This window comes from Crinia signifera, chromosome 11 (assembly GCF_055691185.1).
Source record: "Crinia signifera chromosome 11, ASM5569118v1, whole genome shotgun sequence".
Classification (NCBI taxonomy): Eukaryota; Metazoa; Chordata; class Amphibia; order Anura; family Myobatrachidae; genus Crinia; species Crinia signifera.
This window is the reverse complement of record NC_139227.1, coordinates 48,430,710-48,452,393: the sequence shown is the minus strand read 5'-3', so window position 1 is coordinate 48,452,393 and position 21,684 is coordinate 48,430,710. Positions and strand designations below refer to the sequence as shown.

Sequence of the window (21,684 nt, the reverse complement as noted above, 5' to 3'; positions counted from 1 at the left end):
TTATAATTGCACATCACTCCTGCGTCCCTTGCATTCCAGCGCTGTCACTCACCCTTCCACTCCGTGAAGTTGTCCTTGGTACTGAATAGAGATTGATGCTTTGAAATCTCCAGGGTCTGTGCAGTAACTGAGGTCCCTCGGTTCTACCAGTCACCTTTAATTTTCCACTTGTCTCAGATAAGGCTACCTGTGGGTCTTCCAATCCTGCCATGATAAAGAATTCATGAGATGGGGTTCTGCAAGTGACCAGATAGCTGAACCATTAAGATCCATCAGCCTGTACAAGCCTGCCTTCTGCATCTATTACGCTCTTTGCTTTCCAGATAACCAATTTCATTTTTGTTTGCAAAGCAGAAAAAGAAAATAAAGAATGAGCCGAAAGAAGAGAGTGATAGAAAGCCCAAAAAGAAAACGCAGGAAGAAAGGGACGCGGCTGCCGCGCTTAAGGCGAAAAAGAAGGAAGAGGAGGAGCAGAAGCGCTGGAGATGGTAAAGATCACCCGATCACTCGCCTCCAAAATAGGCCCCAAAAGTTTTGGGTTGGAATAGTATTTTTATAAAATATATGTCTCGTTTTGGTGTTACTGTTGGGGTAAGGCACTAGGGGGAGGGTTAGGGTAAGGCACTAGGGGGAGGGTTAGGGTAAGGCACTAGGGGGAGGGTTAGGGTAAGGCACTAGGGGGAGGGTTAGGGTAAGGCACTTGGGGGAGGGTTAGTCTAAGGCACTAGCGGGAGGGTTAGGGTAAGGCACCAGGGGGAGGGTTAGGGTAAGGCACCAGGGGGAGGGTTAGGGTAAGGCGCCAGGGGGAGGGTTAGGGTAAGGCACCAGGGGGGAGGGTTAGGGTTAGGCACCAGTGGGAGGGTTAGGGTAAGACACCAGTGGGAGGGTTAGGGTAAGGCACCAGTGGGAGGGTTAGGTTAAGGCACCAGTGGGAGGGTTAGGGTTAGGCACCAGTGGTAGGGTTAGGGTTAGGCACCAGTGGGAGGGTTAGGGTTAGGCACCAGTGGGAGGGTTAGGGTAAGGCACCAGCGGGAGGGTTAGGGTAAGGCACCAGCGGGAGGGTTAGGGTAAGGCACCAGCGGGAGGGTTAGGGTAAGGCACCTGCGGGAGGGCTAGGGTAAGGCACCAGTGGGAGGGTTAGGGTAAGGCACCAGTGGGAGGGTTAGGGTAAGGCACCAGTGGGAGGGTTAGGGTAAGGCACCAGTGGGAGGGTTAGGGTAAGGCACCAGTGGGAGGGTTAGGGTAAGGCACCAGTGGGAGGGTTAGGGTAAGGCACCAGTGGGAGGGTTAGGGTAAGGCACCAGTGGGAGGGTAAGGCACCAGTGGGAGGGGGAGGGTTAGGCTAAGGCACTAGTGGGAGGGTTAGGGTAAGGCACTAGGGGGAGGGTTAAGGTCAGGCACTAGGGGGAGGGTTAAGGTCAGGCACTAGGGGGAGGGTTAGGGTCAGGCACTAGGGGAAGGGTTAGGGTCAGGCACTAGGGGGAGGGTTAGGGTCAGGCACTAGGGGGAGGGTTAGATTTATATTTGGGCTAAAATGGAACCCATGATGACCTATTAACATGTCGAACTCTTGACTAGGTCGACCATTGAATGTTGATGGTGTGGTGTTGACCTAGATATATATATATATTTTTTTTACTGTCCATTTAATCCACTTCCGGATTAAAACAAACCTTATCATTGAACCAGTGTGTGTGGTCACCAGACTAGGGTCGGCTTAAGGTAGGTAGGGGCCTTTGGGAAACTTACCTGCACGGACACCTACCAATAAAAGTGTCAAAATATTGTAATAAAAAATAATAAAGTATAAATACTCCTATCAAGACAGCTTACATTACACTACAGTGCCCCTACCTAAGTTGCCCTATTTATCGCATGTCAGTATGTATCCTCATCCAGTGGCAGAACTTGTGCACCCAGGTGCAAAAATATAATTTGGATCCCCTTCCTCTGCCCCAACCCAACTTTACAATATGCAACACAGCAGAGGGTGACAGGGAGAGGGGAGCAGGTAATTTTTACCTGGACCCGGGTCTGTTGGAGGGTCCCAGGTCCTGCTTCCCCATTGCAGGGAGCCAAACAGTGGGGAGAGATGAGACTGCCACTGCAGCACAGCCTCTCTCCCCAGCTGTGTGCTGAGCTGAGGAGAGAGAGAACTGCAGTTTTTTTTATTGGCCACACGAATGTGGCCATGTCCCATCCTTTCGCGCGGCGAAAAGGGGGACTGTCCTGGCTCATTGCCAAGGGGGACTGACCTTGCTCGTTGCTAAGAGGTGGTACCTTGCTCATTAATAATAATAACAGGACCCCACAGACTGCTCCCCCTGTATAATAAAAGGACACCACAGGCTGCTCCCCCTGTATAATAAAAGGACACCACAGGCTGCTCCCCCTGTATAATAAAAGGACACCACAGGCTGCTCCCCCTGTATAATAAAAGGACACCACAGGCTGCTCCCCCTTTATAATAAAAGGACACCACAGGCTGCTCCCCCTGTATAATAAAAGGACACCACAGGCTGCTCCCCCTGTATGATAAAAGGACACCACAGGCTGCTCCCCCTGTATGATAAAAGGACACCACAGGCTGCTCCCCCTGTATAATAAAAAAGGACACCACAGGCTGCTTCCCCTGTATAATAATAATAGGACTCCACAGGCTGCTTCCCCTGTATAATAATAATAGGACTCCACAGGCTGCTTCCCCTGTATAATAATAATAGGACTCCACAGGCTGCTTCCCCTGTATAATAATAATAGGACTCCACAGGCTGCTCCCCCTGTATAATAATAATAATAGGACTCCACAGGCTGCTCCCCCTGTATAATAATAATAGGACTCCACAGGCTGCTCCCCCTGTATAATAATAATAGGACTCCACAGGCTGCTCCCCCTGTATAATAATAAGGCTGCTCCCCTGTATAATATAATAGGACCCCACAGCGCTCATCCTTTGACCCCTGGATAGGGTCTCCGGTGCCAGGGATGCGGCGCCATGATGTTGATGCCCGCTGTGCCCAGCACCAGTCAGTGGGGAAAGTTAAAACCCGGCGAGCGCTCTCACATCGCGCATGTGCCGGTTTGGGATGCCAGAGGCAGGGATGCGGCGCCATGATGTTGTGACATCATGGCGCCGCATCCCTGCCTCCGGCGTCCTGAACCGGTGCATGCGCAGTGAGAGCGCTTGGCGGGTCTTAACTGTCTCCAGTGCAGAGTGATGCCGGGCAGGGCGGGGGAGCCAGCGGCAGAGCTCCGGCGCCAGGTAACATGTCGGCACCTGGAGCTAGTGCTCCGCCATAGCTACACCTCTGCCTCTTACCCCTGTTTGATGCTGCACTGTAATCCACAAAAAAATCCTAGTGTGCGCAAGCATTCATGACCAATAAAGTTGATTCTATTCTATGTCGTATAATGAATGATCCAAGTTTTTTTCAAAATGTAGGGTCAGGGTAATTATTTGGGCCGAGTGTGATAATCCTCTAATTGCCTGGTTATCAGCTGTAGTATCACCAGAGAAGTCACACTAATTTGATTCAACAAGGGTGACTTTCACGGATGTGGTAGTCAGATACAGGTGCCTGGGGATTACCATAGATCCATAAAACAAATCCTAAAAACAAGGTTGCTGTAAGTATCCTGTAACCATGGCCAGGACAGGGTTAATATACCGGATTGGTTTCACTGACACGGGCTGCACAATGTGACTTATTTCTTTGAAACATCTGTCAATTGTTTCTGGATTATAAAGTGAAGGCGTTATCTGAGCCGTTCTACGCCAAGACGAGAGATGAAAGACTTTCTGCAGATCCAATATCAAGTCTGACGAGATAGAATCAAACGGACATCTTACGGATTTGGGAGGATGTTTTCAGTTTAAATAGATTTTCTAATAGGCACAAAGACTGATTTACCAAGCGGAAACGTAAGCTCTGCGGCCTGAATCAGAGCGTTACGGGGAAGCCGCCATGATGACTTCTCAGCAGAACAGGGGAAAAAAACATATTTGAGGAAATATACATATTTGTACTTATAGCGCGATTGTGTTTATTTACAGAATCCAATTACACCGAGTTGATTATAACGGGTTTGGGTTTGGAATGCGATATAAGATTTTCTTTGAAGTAGAATTTAACAGGGAGGAAAAACCGCTCGGCATCCAGTAAGAAGCATTTTTTCCATGCGCGCAAAATTGCTAAATGAGTATTTTCATCGTCACTGGCTCATTGCAAAATATTAGCTTGGGGGTGTAATCTTCTGGTAGTGTGTTTATGATAGCAAAGACATATACGTTGTGATATATATGTGTGTAGATGTTGGTGTATATGTTTTATAGCGTTCAGCAAGTAATAAAACAATAGTAAGTAACATCTGCCAGTCTAATTTCCCACCAGGCCACAGCAGGTAGGCCTCCACTTCCCGCCGTGGCCATATTACTGCACCTCTGATCAGTCGTACTGTCCCAGCGTCAGGAGTAAGATGGCGGAGCTAGCAGACATACAGTATGGTCACACTTGAGTGAAGCCTTTCTATTTAACCACAGAGCACATTTGAGTTGGTGATGACTTTGGCCTGACGGCAGTTGTGTGGTCAGTCAATGCTCAAAGGGGCAAATGAACTGAACCTCACGCCAACCAATCAGCAGTTGACTTGTCAGTTTGATGCAAGATTGTCAATGAAAGCAAATATCTGACTGGTTGGTGTGTTGAGTAAATGACTAATGGTGTGTACACACGATCGAGATGCCGTGCTATGCTAATCCCGATGCGATCAGATCGCTTCGGGACTCGCACGGCATGCAGTCAGTGGCACAATTTAGACTATATAGTGCAGATCTGCACTATATAGTCTTGCCTGCCCTCTCTATCTGACTGCCGATGTTCACTCCCACGGGACCGCGCATTGGGCTTGCAAGCCTGAAAAAGCATGCGAAATGGCTTCCGTTGTTCACTATATCGGAAACTATATCTCACCATGTGTACACACTATAAAGGCCAGATTTGCACTAAGCTTCAAAAGTGATAAAATATAGAGTGATAAATAGCCAGCCAATCAGCTCCTGCCATGTCACAGACTGTTTTAAAAATGTTAGACAGGAGCTGATTGGCTGGCTGTTTATCACTCTATTTTATCACTTTTTAAGCTTAGTGCATCTGTCGATTTAACAAATCGTAGAAGAACGTGTGTTGCCCCTAGCAACCAGGGCTGCTATATAGAACATTATACAGACATGGATTGTTTCATTGCGGATAGACAAACGTCTGATGGCACTAAGGAGACATTTGTGTATTGTGTGGCGGTGTATTTACTGCCTATCGGTAAGTAATACCAATGCGTGTTTCAAGCTGGGATCCGTCCTCATACCAGCACCTGGCCAGCATTAATGCACAGGCTCCTGTATGAATTAATTTCCTTGCAATATTGTGAAATTCTACACAATACAGAACAATGATCTGTACATGGAACTGGCCATAAGCCGCCACTAGCCCTGCCAACACGCTCTTCGGGGGCTGTATAAATATCCTGCTCATGTGTCCGCACAATGAAGGCTTCAGCCCATTCTACCTAGGCCCAGACTTATGTGAGAGGTTGTCTTTTAGATGCTGACTCAGTGTTATTAATTGCAGGTGGGAGGAAGAGAAGTATGAAGACGGGATCAAATGGAAGTTCCTGGAACATAAGGGCCCTGTGTTTGCGCCACCCTACGATCCACTGCCGCAAGATGTGAAGTTTTATTACAATGGTACAGCTTTGTTTCCCAGTCTGTCCTCCGTGGGGTTAATGCTTACAAGGGTGTTGCTACCATAGGTGCAGGGTGTGCAGTGCAGCTGCTATGGGGCCCAGAGCTGAGAGGGGACACATTCCCTGTCAGTTACATGTGTTATATACAGGGTGCAATTACCATAGGTGCAGTGAGTACAGCTGCTCTGGGGTCCAGAGCTGAGAGGGGCCACCTTCCCTGTCACAGTTACATGTGTAATATACAGGGTGCAATTACCATAGGTGCAGGGGGTGCAGTCGCTATGGGGCCCAGAGCTGAGAGGGGCCACCTTCCCTGTCAGTTACATGTGTTATATATACTTTTTTTTTAACATTGGGTGGTATAGGGGCCCTTACAAACCTTTGCTATGGGGCCTACAAACCTCTAGTTACACCACTGCTTACAGCGATGGTATCAGCAGATAATGATTTGTGTAGAGAGATATTTATAGCAGCTGTAAGACCCGGCACAGGTAACAAGTCAGAGTATTGATGGTGTGGTCCTCTGTAGACGTGCGCTATCACTGGGGAATGGTTTTGCAGAAGCTGTTTAGATTGTGGAGGATAAAGCCTCAATATTGATTCAAGGTTTCACGCCAACTAGCTTAAGTGGCAGGGACGGATTTCATTAGGGGTGACCGGACACCTCATCCATCATGTGTAATTAAATGCTTATATAATCACAAGCCGACCGTTATACCATCACCGTATTGGTGCAATAGTATAACATACAGTATGTGATTTTAGCAGGTTGCACTCATTTGATGAAAGTTGTGCAGAAGGCCAAACTGTTACAGAAGGGCATGTTACACTGCCAGTGAAGGGCACGTTACATTGTGGTTGTGGCTCCGCATGGGACTTTGAGTACCAAGTGGAAGCCACCCCGTTTATAGTGACTGTAGACTGATTAGGCACCAGGTCAGGTACTAGGGGTTCTGCCCACTGTAGAGGGCACGGCCTTGCCCCATTGTGCATTTGCTACCATAGTTATTGCTCCTCTTGACTCCTGCTGCCCCCACTCCTCTGAGCGTTTGTGTGGCGTATTCATGGTGGCATTACCCACTTATCACAGGGCAGCCTTTCCCGCTCAGTGGTCAGACGGAAGAAGTGGCCAGTTTCTTTGCCAAGATGTTGGACCATGAATATACCACGAAAGAGGTGTTCCAGAATAACTTCTTCACCGATTGGAGAAAGGTATTTAGCATATAATGGTCATATTGAGTTTGGTAAATAAGTGGCACAGATGCAGGGGGATAGGGGATGTATTTTGTACAGTTGCTGCCGCCCCAGAAGTGTGACTTGAGTTTAGGCTAAATTCCTGCTGTACAACAAATAATTGCTGCACAACACTCTGCTACTGCAGCTAACCAATGAGCAGCATTTGTATGGTTACGTGTCTGCCCTAAGCATATGATTTCCAAATCTGGGCCTAATGTAGATTAATTTAAAGCGGGGCAAATTCGTCCCTGTTGCGGAATTTGGGTGTGCGATCACATATTTGTGCATGTGAAACCGGCCTCGGTGAATTACACTTGCCGGCCCATTAATTGGGGAGGGGCTGACAGCGTTGGGAATGGGGCAGGGTTACCTACCCTCCTGGAATGGCCTTCATCTCCCGCGAACCACTCCTCAGTGGGGGGACGGGGACTCCGTGGGTCAAATGCCGCAATTGCGTCGTTTTAGCCCCACCCCCCATAGTGCAATGCCTGAAATACAGTCATTGCATGGCGGGGGGCGTCAGCCTGTCCATGGCTCCTCCCCTGAACTGCCCCTTTTCGCTTCCGGCGATGGCCCCACCCCGTGCCTCACTGAGCTGGCTGCCTTCTCCCGGAGAGGGCAGCCAAAAAGTCGGCAAGTATGGAATGGGGTTTGCCCTTGGGCACGTTCCAGCCTTTTATGGGCGTACTCCATGAAAACTCATTGGTATGCAGATGAGCTGATGCCTGCCGGGGGTGGGCAGCTGATATCACAAACTTAAGTTGGATTTCAAGATAAATGGGATGAGGAGGCTGAGGGGGTGCAGAGGTGACGGGACCTGTCTCTTAGCCTTTAAGCTGTTATTGTTGTGCTGTATCGGGGGCTGGTGTAAGGGTTGTCACGTCCCAATTTTTTGTAGACCCACAATGCATGCTAGGAAACGCTCAGCGGGAATAGCTGGCCGGCATCCGTTTTGCTATAGGTCTATGCATGCAGCATTATGACACTCGGTGCAGTGTATAGAGGAGTTTTACAATAACCTATTCTCTAGTCTATATACTAAACTAAATCTATACTGTGGGCTGTCCCAATATTCATTCATTGATCATTGTTGGTTCTGCCTGCACAATATCTTCCTCCGCTGCATTGCGGACATGAATGCAGATCAGTTTATTGCGGTTGAGTATGACGCGCTTGGCACCAGAAATGAGGAACGATTGCAATGAGCGTGCGCTGTCCCAGCTGGGCTGTGAGCATGAAGAGGCCGCGTAACATCTCTGTCTTAGTGTCCTGACCCATGTTGCGATCTCTGTCTTTTCGGTTACACCTCCTGTCATAGCGAGGGCTGCGTCTCTCAGTGCGCCGCTGGCCAGACATCTGCTTGGTGTAAAAAATTCTCATGAAAGATGCATCGTGCAGGCTCTCGCCGCTGCTGCTGTACTCATACATTTTTTACACCCAGCCTTACATCTTAAAGGACGCTACGCTTGGCAATTAGCAGCGCCATCAGCAGAGCAGAAACCCGATGTATAATGCAGAGCTTTTGAGGTTTGGGAGAAGATGGACGTGAGCTGTCACTATCAGCATTTAGGGGAAAGCTGGGCCTTGGGCGTCTTGCTATTCCCAGCAGATGAAAGTGGCGCGGGAAGTAGCGAGACAGTTTGGACAGGATTCTTTACAACCCCATCTTTTTCAAGGCTTTTCCCACTTAAGTGCTGCAGAGAAATGGTGCTTTGTTCTTATGGAGATTAGTTTTCTCATGATGGGAGTGAGGCGCTTCTACCGTATGTTTTGCTTTTGGCCGTAAGGTGGTTGCACACGGGCCCGCTGATACCATATTTCCAAATAAAATCACAAAAAACTAGGGATGGACATCAGAAGCCCGCCATCAAATGATGGCTGGGTTTCCACCATTGAATCTTTCGATGCAATGGTAACTGATGGTAAAAATCATTTTAATATGATTTGTGCATGTGCAAAAAAAAGCACTGCATCATGGCTGACCACAAGCATACCCTCCAACATTTGAAGGACAAAAACGGTACACATCCAGAAAGGGGCATGGCCACAGCTAAAGTGGGTGTGACCACTGGTAAAAGGGGGCGTGGTCACCCCTTTCCGAATGTGTACTCGGCATTTAAAATAAAATAAAAAATGTAGCCAACCTTCCTTTCTGCAGAGCTTCATGTGCTCTGGCTCTGCTCGCCAGGCTGCAGGTGCTCATCAGATCCCCCGTCTGGCCACCGCATCCCACGCTGTGCAGCTCAGCCTCAGGCAGCTGAGCTCTCTGCTGCACTTTGCGCCCAGAAGGATGCCACTGCACTTCCCCTGAGTGCGTCGGGTCTGCATGAGGCGCCGCACGCTGGCACGCGACCTGCAATGCACCCTTGGGAATGGGTACTTGGACAGGGAAGAGCACAGCAGGACTGACAGCCCGGAGCCAGCAGAGTTGTACAAATACAGGGGAGAGCGCACCAGTGATCCACAGCCAAGCCTGAAGGAGTCGGGGCAAATGTAAAAAATCGGTACATTTGGTACGGTCTTGATTTGCCGGTACAGACCGTTAAACTGTACTGTACCGGCAAATTCGGTACAGTTGGAGGATATGCACAAGTAAGCTTATTTCAGTGAAGGGTTAACATAGCCGACTGTCAGGATACGGGACAGAAACAAATGTATCCTGAAGTACATAAGATATTGCTCCGTTCTACAGGTAGAGATGATCTGCTGACGGCTGCAGATGGCATTACCAGGGTCAGCGACTCGTGGCTGGCAGCCATACACACAGCATTTGGGACCATTTACCTGTGACAATATGACAGATGGTGTTGATGTCATTACAGAGGTCATTGTGGATGTAAAGATACCAAAATACCCTCAGCTGCTGGAACGATTACTGTGCAAGGAAAATATAACTGTGTAGCTTCCAGTTCTGGTTCCAGTATATTAAATGGGTACATTTGGCCTATATATACAAACAGGATACATCTGAGAAATGAACCTTAGCTGTATCCATGAAACTCTAAAAAACAAAGAATCCATAATTTTAAATGGTTTATAAACACAAAAACAAACTGTTTGTACGCTGCACTGCCCGTTCTTAGGGCGACAGCTGGCCTTACAGCGTGTCCTTATTCACAGACGGTGCTCTGAAAGCTCAGCAATCGAGATCCCTTTATTCCAACACACAATTCAAATATCACAGGAAGCAAAGGAGCCCATAGTATCAGGCCAAGATAATGGCAAGTAACTGCACAGTCCCAATCCGTAATAACCTTCCTGGGGAGAGTGTTAAATTAGTGACAGTGACTAGGTCGACATACCATAGGTCGGCATTGGCAGAAAGTCAACACGCGCTTAGAGTCGATATGGGCATGGTCGACACCCACAAGGTCGACATGTTGTTCACAATTTTTGGGTGTAGACAGACTTGGTTCATACTTTACTATCCAAGTGAGTATAGAGTGAGCATGGCGAGTGCAGCGTGACATGTGAGGGGATGCGGTACCCCTATGACATGTGTACGCAGACGCGGTACACTTATGACATTTGTACGCAGATGCGGGACCCTTATGACCTATGTCGCAGACGTGGTAACCTTATGACATGTACGCAGATGCGGTACACTTATGACCTATGTACGCGGATGCGGTACACTTATGACCTATGTACGCGGATGCGGTACACTTATGACCTATGTACGCGGATGCGGTACACTTATGACCTATGTACGCGGATGCGGTACACTTATGACCTATGTACGCGGATGCGGTACACTTATGACCTATGTACGCGGATGCGGTACACTTATGACCTATGTACGCGGATGCGGTACACTTATGACCTATGTACGCGGTACACTTATGACCTATGTACGCGGTACACTTATGACCTATGTACGCGGTACACTTATGACCTATGTACGCGGTACACTTATGACCTATGTACGCGGTACACTTATGACCTATGTACGCGGTACACTTATGAACCTATGTACGCGGTACACTTATGAACCTATGTACGCGGATGCGGTACACTTATGAACCTATGTACGCGGATGCGGTACACTTATGACCTATGTACGCGGATGCGGTACACTTATGACATTTTAACATAGACACCAAAAAAAGGTAAAAGCTTATGTTGACCTTGTGGGTGTTGACCATGCCCATGTCGACATCAAGATCGTGTACCATGCCCATGTTGACCTTAAGCATGTGTCGATCTTATGCCAGTGTCGACCTATGGTATGTTGATCATGTCAAGGTGTCGACCTAGTCACTGTCTCTCTCTTATACTGTAACCAAATTACCAGTGTATATATAGTCCAAATGTAGCCCAGTCATCAACGGATTGTAAAAGACATTGGGGGAGAATCTCTAAAGCAGAAATGCGGTAAAAGCCCCGTTTCTCTATTCTCTCTGGCCCCTCTGCAGTGGCAGCGCTGCGGAGGGAATCGCCAGCAAAAGCTGGCAATTCCCTGCAGAAGCCTATGGGCTTCTTACCGCAGTGCTGTTTGAGGGATCCGTCGCAGATCCCTCCCAGCATGACCTGCGGCCGGCGCGTCACTCTGCGCATGCCCCGATGGACTCCCGGGTCACAGACCCGGAAGTCCAGTGCCGGCGCCGCATCGCAAGAGCTGTCCCTTGCATTAATAACCGCATATGTTAGAATATATGCCATTATTAAAAATGCGAAGGGGGGGGGGGGGGGGCGATAGAGGGCTGCGGATGTTACAACATCACGCCCAATAAACGGCAAAACGCGTAGCATGGTGGGGGGCTCTCACTAGCAATATCCTACTTCTTCCTGCATGTACAGACAAGTGAAGACATTAATGATATAGTACATGTAAACTGGCCGATATGCACGATAATAATGTAAATGAGGGTCATTATCATCCATATCATGTAAAAGTAGTCTTACTCGGCTCCAACAGACTCACCTTTCATTCTTCAGTTGCCGCATCGATTAGAAGACTAGAATGTATTTTTGCCTTATGCCAGTTGGAGTTGTCTTTAGTTACTTTTTTTTCCATCCAACTTGAACTTTTTTTTTTTTTTAATAGAGTTTACTCCCACTTTTAAAGTTCTAACTTTGAAGCGTTCACTGGGGGTTTTCCCGTCGCAGTATTTCACTGGGCGTCATAAAATCACATTTGTGTTCCGCTATTGGCAGATCGCTAATGACCTCTGCTGAGGTTTCCAAAAAGTTATCGCTCTTTGTGCGAGCGCGGACAGCTGTGTTCCGGAGTATTTGATGGAGTGCCCGTCTTCAGAGACGGACCTGCGGCTGAAGAGGACACTCACCTCTGGTGTGTAACTGTTGTCGAACACAAATACACAACGTACATTTTTTTCCCTGTCTGCCAGCCGCAGGAATGTTCAGCACCAGAGCGAAAGATTTGTAATTGCCGACACAGCTGTGCGACTTTCCCGGGGAAATCATAAAGGTAAGCACGAGACGATTTATGTGGCTCATCTCAGTTGCCCGCCAGAGTCCCCATTCCTCCTCTTCTGCAGATATATATCTTGTGGGTTTGCCTTTTAAGTCATTATATGGTCTCTTTACACTGCCAGCCATCATTTTAAAAGATGTTCTTGAATATAGTGCATTAAATCTTTCGTAGGTGCATTATGAACCCTAATATCCTCAAATGTTCAAGAGACTATAATGGATAATAATCTTCTACAAATACATAGGAATTTGTTTTAAACACGTGCAAAGTTGCAGCTGAGATTCAGCGGAACTTTGAGTGAGAAAAATCTGCGGCTGCTGCGTCGGCGCACTACTGTACTTAGAGATTCAGACTCAGTCGCACACAGATATACACATGTGATTTGTATAATCCAGCAAAACAATTTCACAAATTTATATCACCCCATTTAAAGACCTCCACTGCTTAAAAGGCTGACTGAAGAGCAATTTTCGAGGCAGCAGGACACCTGTGGAATAAGTAAACATTTTTAGAGATTAAAGGAACATGTAATCTAAACTAACACACAAATCATATGGGTTTTCTGGGAACAAGTGCAGCTGTTTATCACCCATACGTATGCATTTTTTCCGCCTGTGCGCTATACAGGAGGCTGCTTTGTGATACACCAGAGCCTTAAGGGCCCCACACATCTTAAGCCGATCCACCGATCAAACAAATTGGACAGCGGCCATTGATGATCAGCAAACAGTCGGGCAATCGGGACATTCTGCATGTTAAAATTCCCCAATTTGCTGATCAGGAATATTTTTGGTTTGGCTCAACCAATCAGGAAGATTGTACATGTTCAATATTCCTAAATCCCTGACGGAGGCTTCTGGGAATTGCAATAATCTGTTGCAGATGTATGGGAGCCTTAACATTACTGTTTAGAGATTTCGGACATTTTTGGACAGGATTTCAATCCCGGGATTTTGGGCAGCACTGAGCACTAGTAGCGATTGGCCTAGGCCAGGGGTGGCCAACCGGTCAGAGGTAAAGAGCCGAAAAATATCGGTAGTCAAGCTAAAGAGCCGACATCATACGCGCCCCGAAGGCGCATGCGCCAAAAAAAGGGGTGTAGTCTATTTTGACCCCTTGGGTGGGTGTGATACAAATATGCCTCCAATAGTGCAGTGCCATATATACATATGCCCCCAATAGTGCCAGATACACATATGCCCCCAATAGTGCCAGATACACATATGCCCCCCACGGTGCCGGGTATGCCCCTACGGTGCCAGAAAGCTGTATGCCCCCACAGTGCCAAAAAGCTGGTATGCCCCCACAGTGCCAAAAAGCTGCTATGCCCCCACAGTGCAAATTCCCCAGCAGCAGCACTCACCATTGTTGCTGCTGCTGCCGGAGGGGAGAGGACAGTCTGGTGTCCCCCTGCAGTCCTCCTGTCATGTCACCGATGGGAGGAGAGCACAGCACACCGCGCGTCTCCTTCCCCCTCACTTCCATGTGACTGGGCCGTTCACCAATAAAAGCTCGCTGGCCGGCTCCTGATTGGCTGCTGGCCCGCAATCTCTGATTGGCAGGCGGCCCAGTCACAAGGATGCACAGTAAGGGGTAGGAGAGATGCGCGTTGCGCACTCTCCTCCCCTCAGAAGGAGAAGGGATTCAGGGAACCGGCAGCAGGGGGGACTGGGACGGATGGTGGGTGGCGGGCAGCAGTGGGAGCAGGAGCCGCACTTTACCAGGGGGAGAGCCGCATGAGGCTCAAGAGCCACAGGTTGGCCACCACTGGCCAAGGCACTGCCTGGAAAACATGCCGTGAGTCTGCCAGCCCCAGGATGCAGTGTCTGCCTTTTTCTGCAAACCCTGTTCATCAGTTCCCACAGGCCCATCCGTCCAGTGGCGTAACTACATTTTGGGCACCCCTCCGCCGTTAAAGGGAGGGCGCCCAGCCACTCACCCGCCCCTCCGCCCGCCGCACCAACCCCCGCAGTCTAGATGTTCAGATCCGATATATCTGTGGGTACCTGGGGGAGCGGCAGGCGAGGACCGCAGGCGGCGCAGATGGAGACCGGGGGCGCGGCGGGAGAATAGGAAGAAATCCTATTCAAAAGACCGGGCGGCCGCTGATTGGCTGAGCTCTCAGCCAATCAGCGGCCGCCCGGTCTTTTGAATAAGATTTCTTCCTATTCTCCCGCCGCGCCCCCGGTCTCCATCTGCGCCGCCTGCCGCTCCCCCAGGTAGCCGTCAATGCAGGTGGGGGGGATGCTGCGAGGCGGCTGGGGGACACAGAGGCGGCAATTACTTACAGCTGAGCCGGGCAGGGGGAGCCGGGAGCTGTCACTGTCAGTACGGAAGAAAAAAAAAAAAGCCCATACAATGAATCGGCAGCCTGTGATTGGCTGAGCGCTCTCTCAGCCAGTCAGCAATTGGCTGAGAGAGCGCTCAGCAGCCAATCACAGGCTGCCCATTCATTGTATGGGCTTTTTTTTTCTTCTTCAGTACAGACAGCTCCCGGCTCCCCCTGCCTGGCTCAGCTGTAAGTAGTTGCCGCAGCTGTGTCCCCCGCAGCGTCCGTCCCCCCAGCCGCCTCGCAGCGTCCCCCCCACCTGCACAGGTAAAGACGGGGGATGGTGCGGCGGGCGGCGGGGTGTAACGTAACTATAGCACTGCAGCCCCCGGCGCCCGCACATGCATAGCGCCCCCCCGCGGGGGCTGCGGTGCTATAGTTACGCCCCTGCATCCGTCCTCTCCTGCTCTCTGTGCTAGGTCCGCTGACAGACACTTATCCCGTCAGGTGTCCCCCACATCTTCGATGCCCTCTCCTCTGTCACCTGCTGCCCACGGGCAGGGCCAACTCTACCATCAACACTTTTAGCTATTTTGAGCTATGAGAGTACTTTTTGTTAGATCCCATTAATAAATGGACTCGTGATTATATATATATATATATATATATATATATATATATATATATATATATTTCAGTATTTAACCTTTAAAAAGTTGTACTAGTAAATAGTTTTTTGTTGAGTGCTTTGTATAATGGCAGATAGTTTCTCCGCAGTTGTTCCACGATGGAAGGCATTTAGGTGACCTCCTATTTTGAGCAGTCTTTTGCAGAACTGCTCTGTGGAGTTCAGTCTCCGGCTGATTCCAGGACGCCATCCTGTCGCTTAATCCCAAACTAAATATTATTTACAATGCAGTATGTGTACTAGCAAAACAATTTCACAAATTTATATCACCCCATTTAAAGACCTCCACTGCTTAAAAGGCTGACTGAAGAGCAATTTTCGAGGCAGCAGGACGCCTGTGGAATAAGTAAACATTTTTAGAGATTAAAGGAACACATGTAATATAAATTAAACATGGTTGGTGTATTCTCCCTGCTATAGCAGAGTCCTCCAAAATCCATTATCACAGCCTTTTCCAGTAAAGCCTTTTGAAATGAAGGAGCACTTGTCACAACATATTCATTTACTTTCTGCCTTTATATCGTGTTTGGTACTTGTAGAAATTGTTTTATATACTTAATTGTCTCCTGCCAGTTTTGCAAGCATCTAAAGCGGTTACGCCATTGGTTGCATGGTACATTCGAGAGGAGGCAGACTAAGTGTGACTTCACTGCTGCAGTCCAAGCCGAGACTTCAGCCCCTTACACACTAAGCCAGGGCTGGGCAACACCGGCCCTCCAGATGTTGATGAACTACACATCCCAGCATGCCTTGCATCAGTTTCAGCATGGCCACATAGCAAAACTAATGCAAAGCATCCTGGGATGTGTAGTTCATTAACATCTGGAGGGCCGGTTTTGCCCAGCCCTGCACTAAGCCGTACTTTAAACCATATCACGTGATTTGGCACTTTTGAGCGATATTGAGTGTAATATCGCTTACTGTGTAACTCAATATCGTTAACGAAGCGCTCTCCCGCAGGTCATTCTTGATGACCTCCTTTGTCTGTACATTCAGCTGATTTGACTATATCTTCAATGACTGCATGTATGGTGTGGGTTCCTGATGATATCACTAAACAACATCGTTAATGATATCATTCAGTGTGTATGCACTATATTGTTTGCTTGGGAGTGCAAGAGAAATCGTTAAAGATGTCGCTCATGGAGCAAAACAATAGTGTTCACCTGGGTTTGATGTGTAAAGAGGTTAAACAGCTTACCGTTGTCTCAGAGAGCTATGGCGCATCTACTGTATAATGGGGGCTGGGTGAGAAGTGCAGATAGGCCCACAGCAAACACCCTGCACCCTAAAAGAATTCTTACCGCTTCAATTTGCAATGCAGAAATCACTGGGAAAATGTAGCTGCAGCCATCTTTCCAAAGACGTGTATCTTACTGGAGACTGGCATATTTGCATTAGACTTCAGCACAGTGGCATGGTCTACTGTGCAATGGGCAGACAAGAGACAGACTGCAGACGTGTCCCTCCACTCTTAAACCACCCCTAGTGGGAGGGATTCGTTTTTTATATCTCGAAAGGGCTAAAATGTCCTTTTCTTGAAGTGTCTGCTTTGTTGGGAGAAGGGTGGATGAGGGGGGTTAGTTCTTGTTATGGGTTTTATAGTGCCTGCAGATCAAATCATGGGTGTCTGGAGACTGGTCAGTGGTATTGATGACCCTTTGACCAACATACTGTTGTATTGTATTTGTGGATAGTGTGGTACAGTGAGCAAAGGTGAGAGCGCCAGGGAGATAGGTTGGATGCTGATGATGGTGTCATTGACAAAAGATTAAACTTGATGGCACCAGTGGTATGTCAGTGACTTTCTGCTCTATGATATGACCCAGTTGGGTATCTGTAATTTTAAAGGGTTGGATGCGAATGCAAATTCCAGGAACTTCTACACACTTTCACTGATGGTCCATGCGCGGCCATTTCTCTGCCCATGAAATGGTGTTGGATGTACACCGGTGGGCCCGTCCACCTGAGAATCAGGCCCCATATTGACCAACTGCTGAGATTTGTCACTAAACCCCTTTCACCCTCTGTGGACTGGTGACACTGTTACGCCTGATGTGGAGCAGACCAGGAAGAACCAATACACTCGGCGTGCTCAAAGGTTAAATGCCGCATTAATTCCTGTTACGCACTTTCCATGTATTAATCAATTGGCCCCAACAACAGACATTTGCTCAGAATTATAATCTCATTTTCTCACAACCCTGAGGAATAATGTGAAATAAATGGGGCTGTGCCCTCTTCAAAGCTTTTATAGAGGACGAGACCTTTGACTCACAGATTGGCTGCTCTCCGTTTCTGGCATCTGTAATCGGCTGATTTTCTCCAGCTCCCAACATGTCAGAGGGTTTTTTTTTTAAAGTCTGAATCAGGCCCATAGACGTCGTCACGCTGATTGAAAACTGGGGTTACCGCAATGTAATAAATACCTATTTGTTTTCTAGGAGATGACCTTGGAAGAGCGGATGGTAATTGCAGACTTGGCCAAATGTGACTTCACGGAAATGTTTACTTACTACAAGGGGAAAATGGAGGAGAAGAAAAACCGGAGCAAAGAAGATAAGCTGGTAACATACAGTAATAAGCCACGGCATCTGTCGGGCTGCGCAATGTGCCGAAACGTATAGATGGCAACTGGGAGAATAATACTAGGAAAAGCAGTAAAATAGTTTAAGCAGCTGCTGTATACTTGCCATGTGCCTCATGCCTCAATGAGGCACTTGATGTATGATCATTAATTTTATAATCCGGCAAAGTTATAGTTGTTGCACTGATGCCGACACTATGCGCACTGAGTATACAAAGACACACACTAAGCCTGTTGCACTGGGTGACCGACAGTGGCACACACTGTATGTACCCCCCCCCCCTCATTTTCTCTCCCCGCCCTACCATTATATAGACATATATTTAAGGTGCACTACTACTGTGACCAATATGTGTAACTGACACTACTGTGGGCCTTGTGTGCAGCACTATTACTGTAAGGATTGTGTGTAGAACGGACCCCACTGTGTGCAGCACTACTACTGTAGGTCCTGTGTGCAGCACTATTACTGTAAGCATTATGTGTATAAGTGACACTATTGTGGGTCTTGTGTGTGGCACTACAACTGTGGGCATTGGCCCTTACTCAGATCTGATCGTAGTACAAATTTGTTCTCAAAATGTGCACTGCAGGTGGGGCAGATGTAAAATGTATAGAGAGAGTTAGATTTGTGTGTTATTTTGTTTCTGTGCAGGGTAAATAATGGCTGCATTGTTTTTACACTGCAATTTAGATTTCAGTTTCAACACATCCCACTCAAATCGAACTCTCTCTATACATTTTACATCTGCCCCACCTGCAGTGCACATGGTTTTGCCCATTTTGAGAACAAATTTGTACTGCAATCAGATCTGAATAAGGGTCATTGTGTGTATAACTGACACTACTGTGGGCCCTGTCTGCAATATAAAACGTCCCTCAGCCACACCATAATCTCCTGCCTATTTCAGTTTTATTCTTCTAATTCCCCAATGTAACAGAACATGCAAATAAAGTCACCAACCTAAATAGATGACGCAGGTATGTAGTGATGTGGGTGACGCAGGTGTGTAGTGATGTGGGTGACGCAGGTGTGTAGTGATGTGGGTGACGCAGGTGTGTAGTGATGTGGGTGACGCAGGTGTGTAGTGAGGTGGGTGACGCAGGTGTGTAGTGAGGTGGGTGACGCAGGTGTGTAGTGAGGTGGGCGACGCAGGTGTGTATTGAGGTGGGCGACGCAGGTGTGTAGTGAGGTGGGTGACGCAGGTGTGTAGTGAGGTGGGTGACGCAGGTGCGGGCCCTGTGTGCAGCTCTATTACTGTTAGCATTATGTGTATAAAGGACACTACTGTGTGCAGCACTACTACTGTGGGCATTATGTGTATAAAGGACACTACTGTGGGTACTGTGCAGCCCTATTACTGTGGTCATTATGTGTATAACAAACCCTACTGTGGGCATTGTGTGGCGCTACTACTGTGGTCATTATGTGTATAACAAACCCTACTGTGGGCATTGTGTGGCGCTACTACTGTGGGACTTGTGTGTGGCACTGCTACTGTGGGCATAATGAATAATGGGCATGATTACTGTGAGCATTGTGTATAACAGACCATATTACTGTGGGCCTTGTGTGTGGCACTACTGCGGTGGGCCTTGTGTGCGGTGCTACTGCTGTGGGCCTTGTGTGTGGCGCTACTGCTGTGGGCATCATGAATAATGGGTATGAGTACTGTGGGCATCGTGTGTAACACCATATTGTTGGCATTGTGTGTGGCGCTACTACTGTGGGCTTACTGCTGGCATTGTGTGGCACTACTACTATGAGCATCATGTATAATGGGCATACTGTTGGCATTGTGTGTGGCGCTACTACTTTGGGCATCATGTATAATGGGCCTGAATACTGTGGGCATTGTGTGTAACAGACCATATTGTTGGCATTATGTGTGGCACTCCTACTATGAGCATCATGTATAATGGACATACTGTTGATATTGTGTGTTGCACTACTACCGTGGGCCTTGTGTGTGGCTCTACTACTGTGGGCATCATGTATAATGGGCATACTGTGGGCATTCTGTGCAATTGTAATTGCAATTTTCCATTGTGAACAACAATGGACCAGTTATGAGACTGGAAAATAAAACAGATGTGGGGGCCCTGCTCACAGGCTTCCACACTATGGGACAATAGGCATTGATCCCCAAGGAGAAGTACTACATGTAGCACAATGGCCCATCCAGATTGCAGCGTTATCTGTCTGACCTACTGTAAGGAAATAAGTTTGTTCTTTTTTTCTCGCCCTGAAGATATATGATCCCTGATTTTATTGCGCCTGGATTTTGTGACTTTCTGCTGGTGATGAATTGCTTAGATTTTGGGCAGAGCAGATAGAGACGGCCTCTGTTCGGATTCCTGCCAGCGCTGCTAAAACCTGAGCAAGAACACCTGTCGCCTAATTCTGCCATGATTTCCTAATGTGTGCACGTTGCCACCAGGGACCGTGTCCAAAGCTGTGTGAGCAGATCTGGGTGTGTTCGAAGCATAGAGGGTCGCCCTTGAGCACACCCAGTTCACATTCAGAGACCGGAAAATGCCTTTTTGCCAATTACTATTCCGGCCACTGGTTCCATACCTAGCTGTCTTTATATACGTTCTCCTATAGAGGCATTGGCGGAATCATTTCAGCGGCTCAGGTTCATCTGGACGGGGATATTAATTACGGATTCACTTTGTTCTAATTTATGATTAAACAAATTGTGGATTATTCTGTGGGCAGTGTGGCTCCAGTATGCAGTGGTGCAGTACAATAAAACAGAGGGAATAATAGAGGATTATAGTGTATATACTGCTTCTATTGGTCCGTTATCTCAGCAGCAGGAAGTGACCTGTATATACTGCTTCTATTGGTCCATTATCTCAGCAACAAGATGTGACCTGTATATAGCGCTTCTATTGGTCCATTATCTCAGCAGCTCATGCCTGCAATGTGCGGAAGTCCTGCTTCCACTTAAAGCACATGTGTGGCGGCATTGCCATGGAGGTATCTGGTGGAATCCTCCACCTGTTAAATATGAAATATGTAGCCCATAGACTGCAATGGGTTACCGCCATCTTCAGATGGCCTTGGCTGTAGGGCCAAATCTCTGGAATGCTTCCATAATCTGACACATCTCATCCCCCATAGAAACCTTAGATTATCAGGGGCAGATTTATTAAGCTTGGAGAAGAGAAAAACTGGAGATAAAGCGGAGAAAAGGTAAAAGGAGATAAAGCACCAGCCAATCAGCTGTGTTTGAAAAAGACAGTTGGGAGTTGATTGGCTGGTGCTTTATCTCCTTTTACCTTTTCTCCGCTTTATCTCCAGTTTATCTCTTCTCCAAGCTTAATAAATCTGCCCCTCAGTTCTGTAACCTAGAAAAACACAGCTGCGTAGGAGTTGGTGTACAAACATGAATTGGGCTTCTTTGCGTACATCTAGTCAGTAGGGGCCAGTGTCTATTGTGTGACCATTGGGCTGTTATCTGTATGTGTCGGCATACGGAGGCCGTTACGATTTATTACTTTTATTGAAAAGTGATTGGCATTTAAACTGCCCTTGAACAAAGATCACGTATCCGGCTTTCCTGCCCGAGGCACTTCTGCCCGTTTTATATACTAAACGAAGGTAGAACTGATATCCTGAGGGCAGATTTACCAGGGAGCGACGGGCACATCTCACAATAAGCTCACCGCTTTCTCACCGGATAATTGGCTGTTTTTTAAGTTAAGGTTTTAAATTCAT

General features: G+C 47.8%; 1 protein-coding gene across 2 annotated transcripts in view; it reads left to right on the top strand.

Moving 5' to 3' along the window:
• The window catches only part of LOC146045299 (DNA topoisomerase I, mitochondrial-like), a 121,758-nt gene that overhangs the window by 53,061 nt on the left and 47,013 nt on the right, over nt 1–21,684 (top strand). For both annotated transcript variants that reach the window (XM_083164052.1, XM_083164053.1), the window contains exons 6-9: nt 355–488; nt 5,626–5,741; nt 6,831–6,952; nt 17,815–17,937. In XM_083164052.1, the coding sequence (XP_083020178.1) occupies nt 355–488; nt 5,626–5,741; nt 6,831–6,952; nt 17,815–17,937 (495 nt within the window). The remainder of the gene's footprint in view (nt 1–354; nt 489–5,625; nt 5,742–6,830; nt 6,953–17,814; nt 17,938–21,684) is intronic.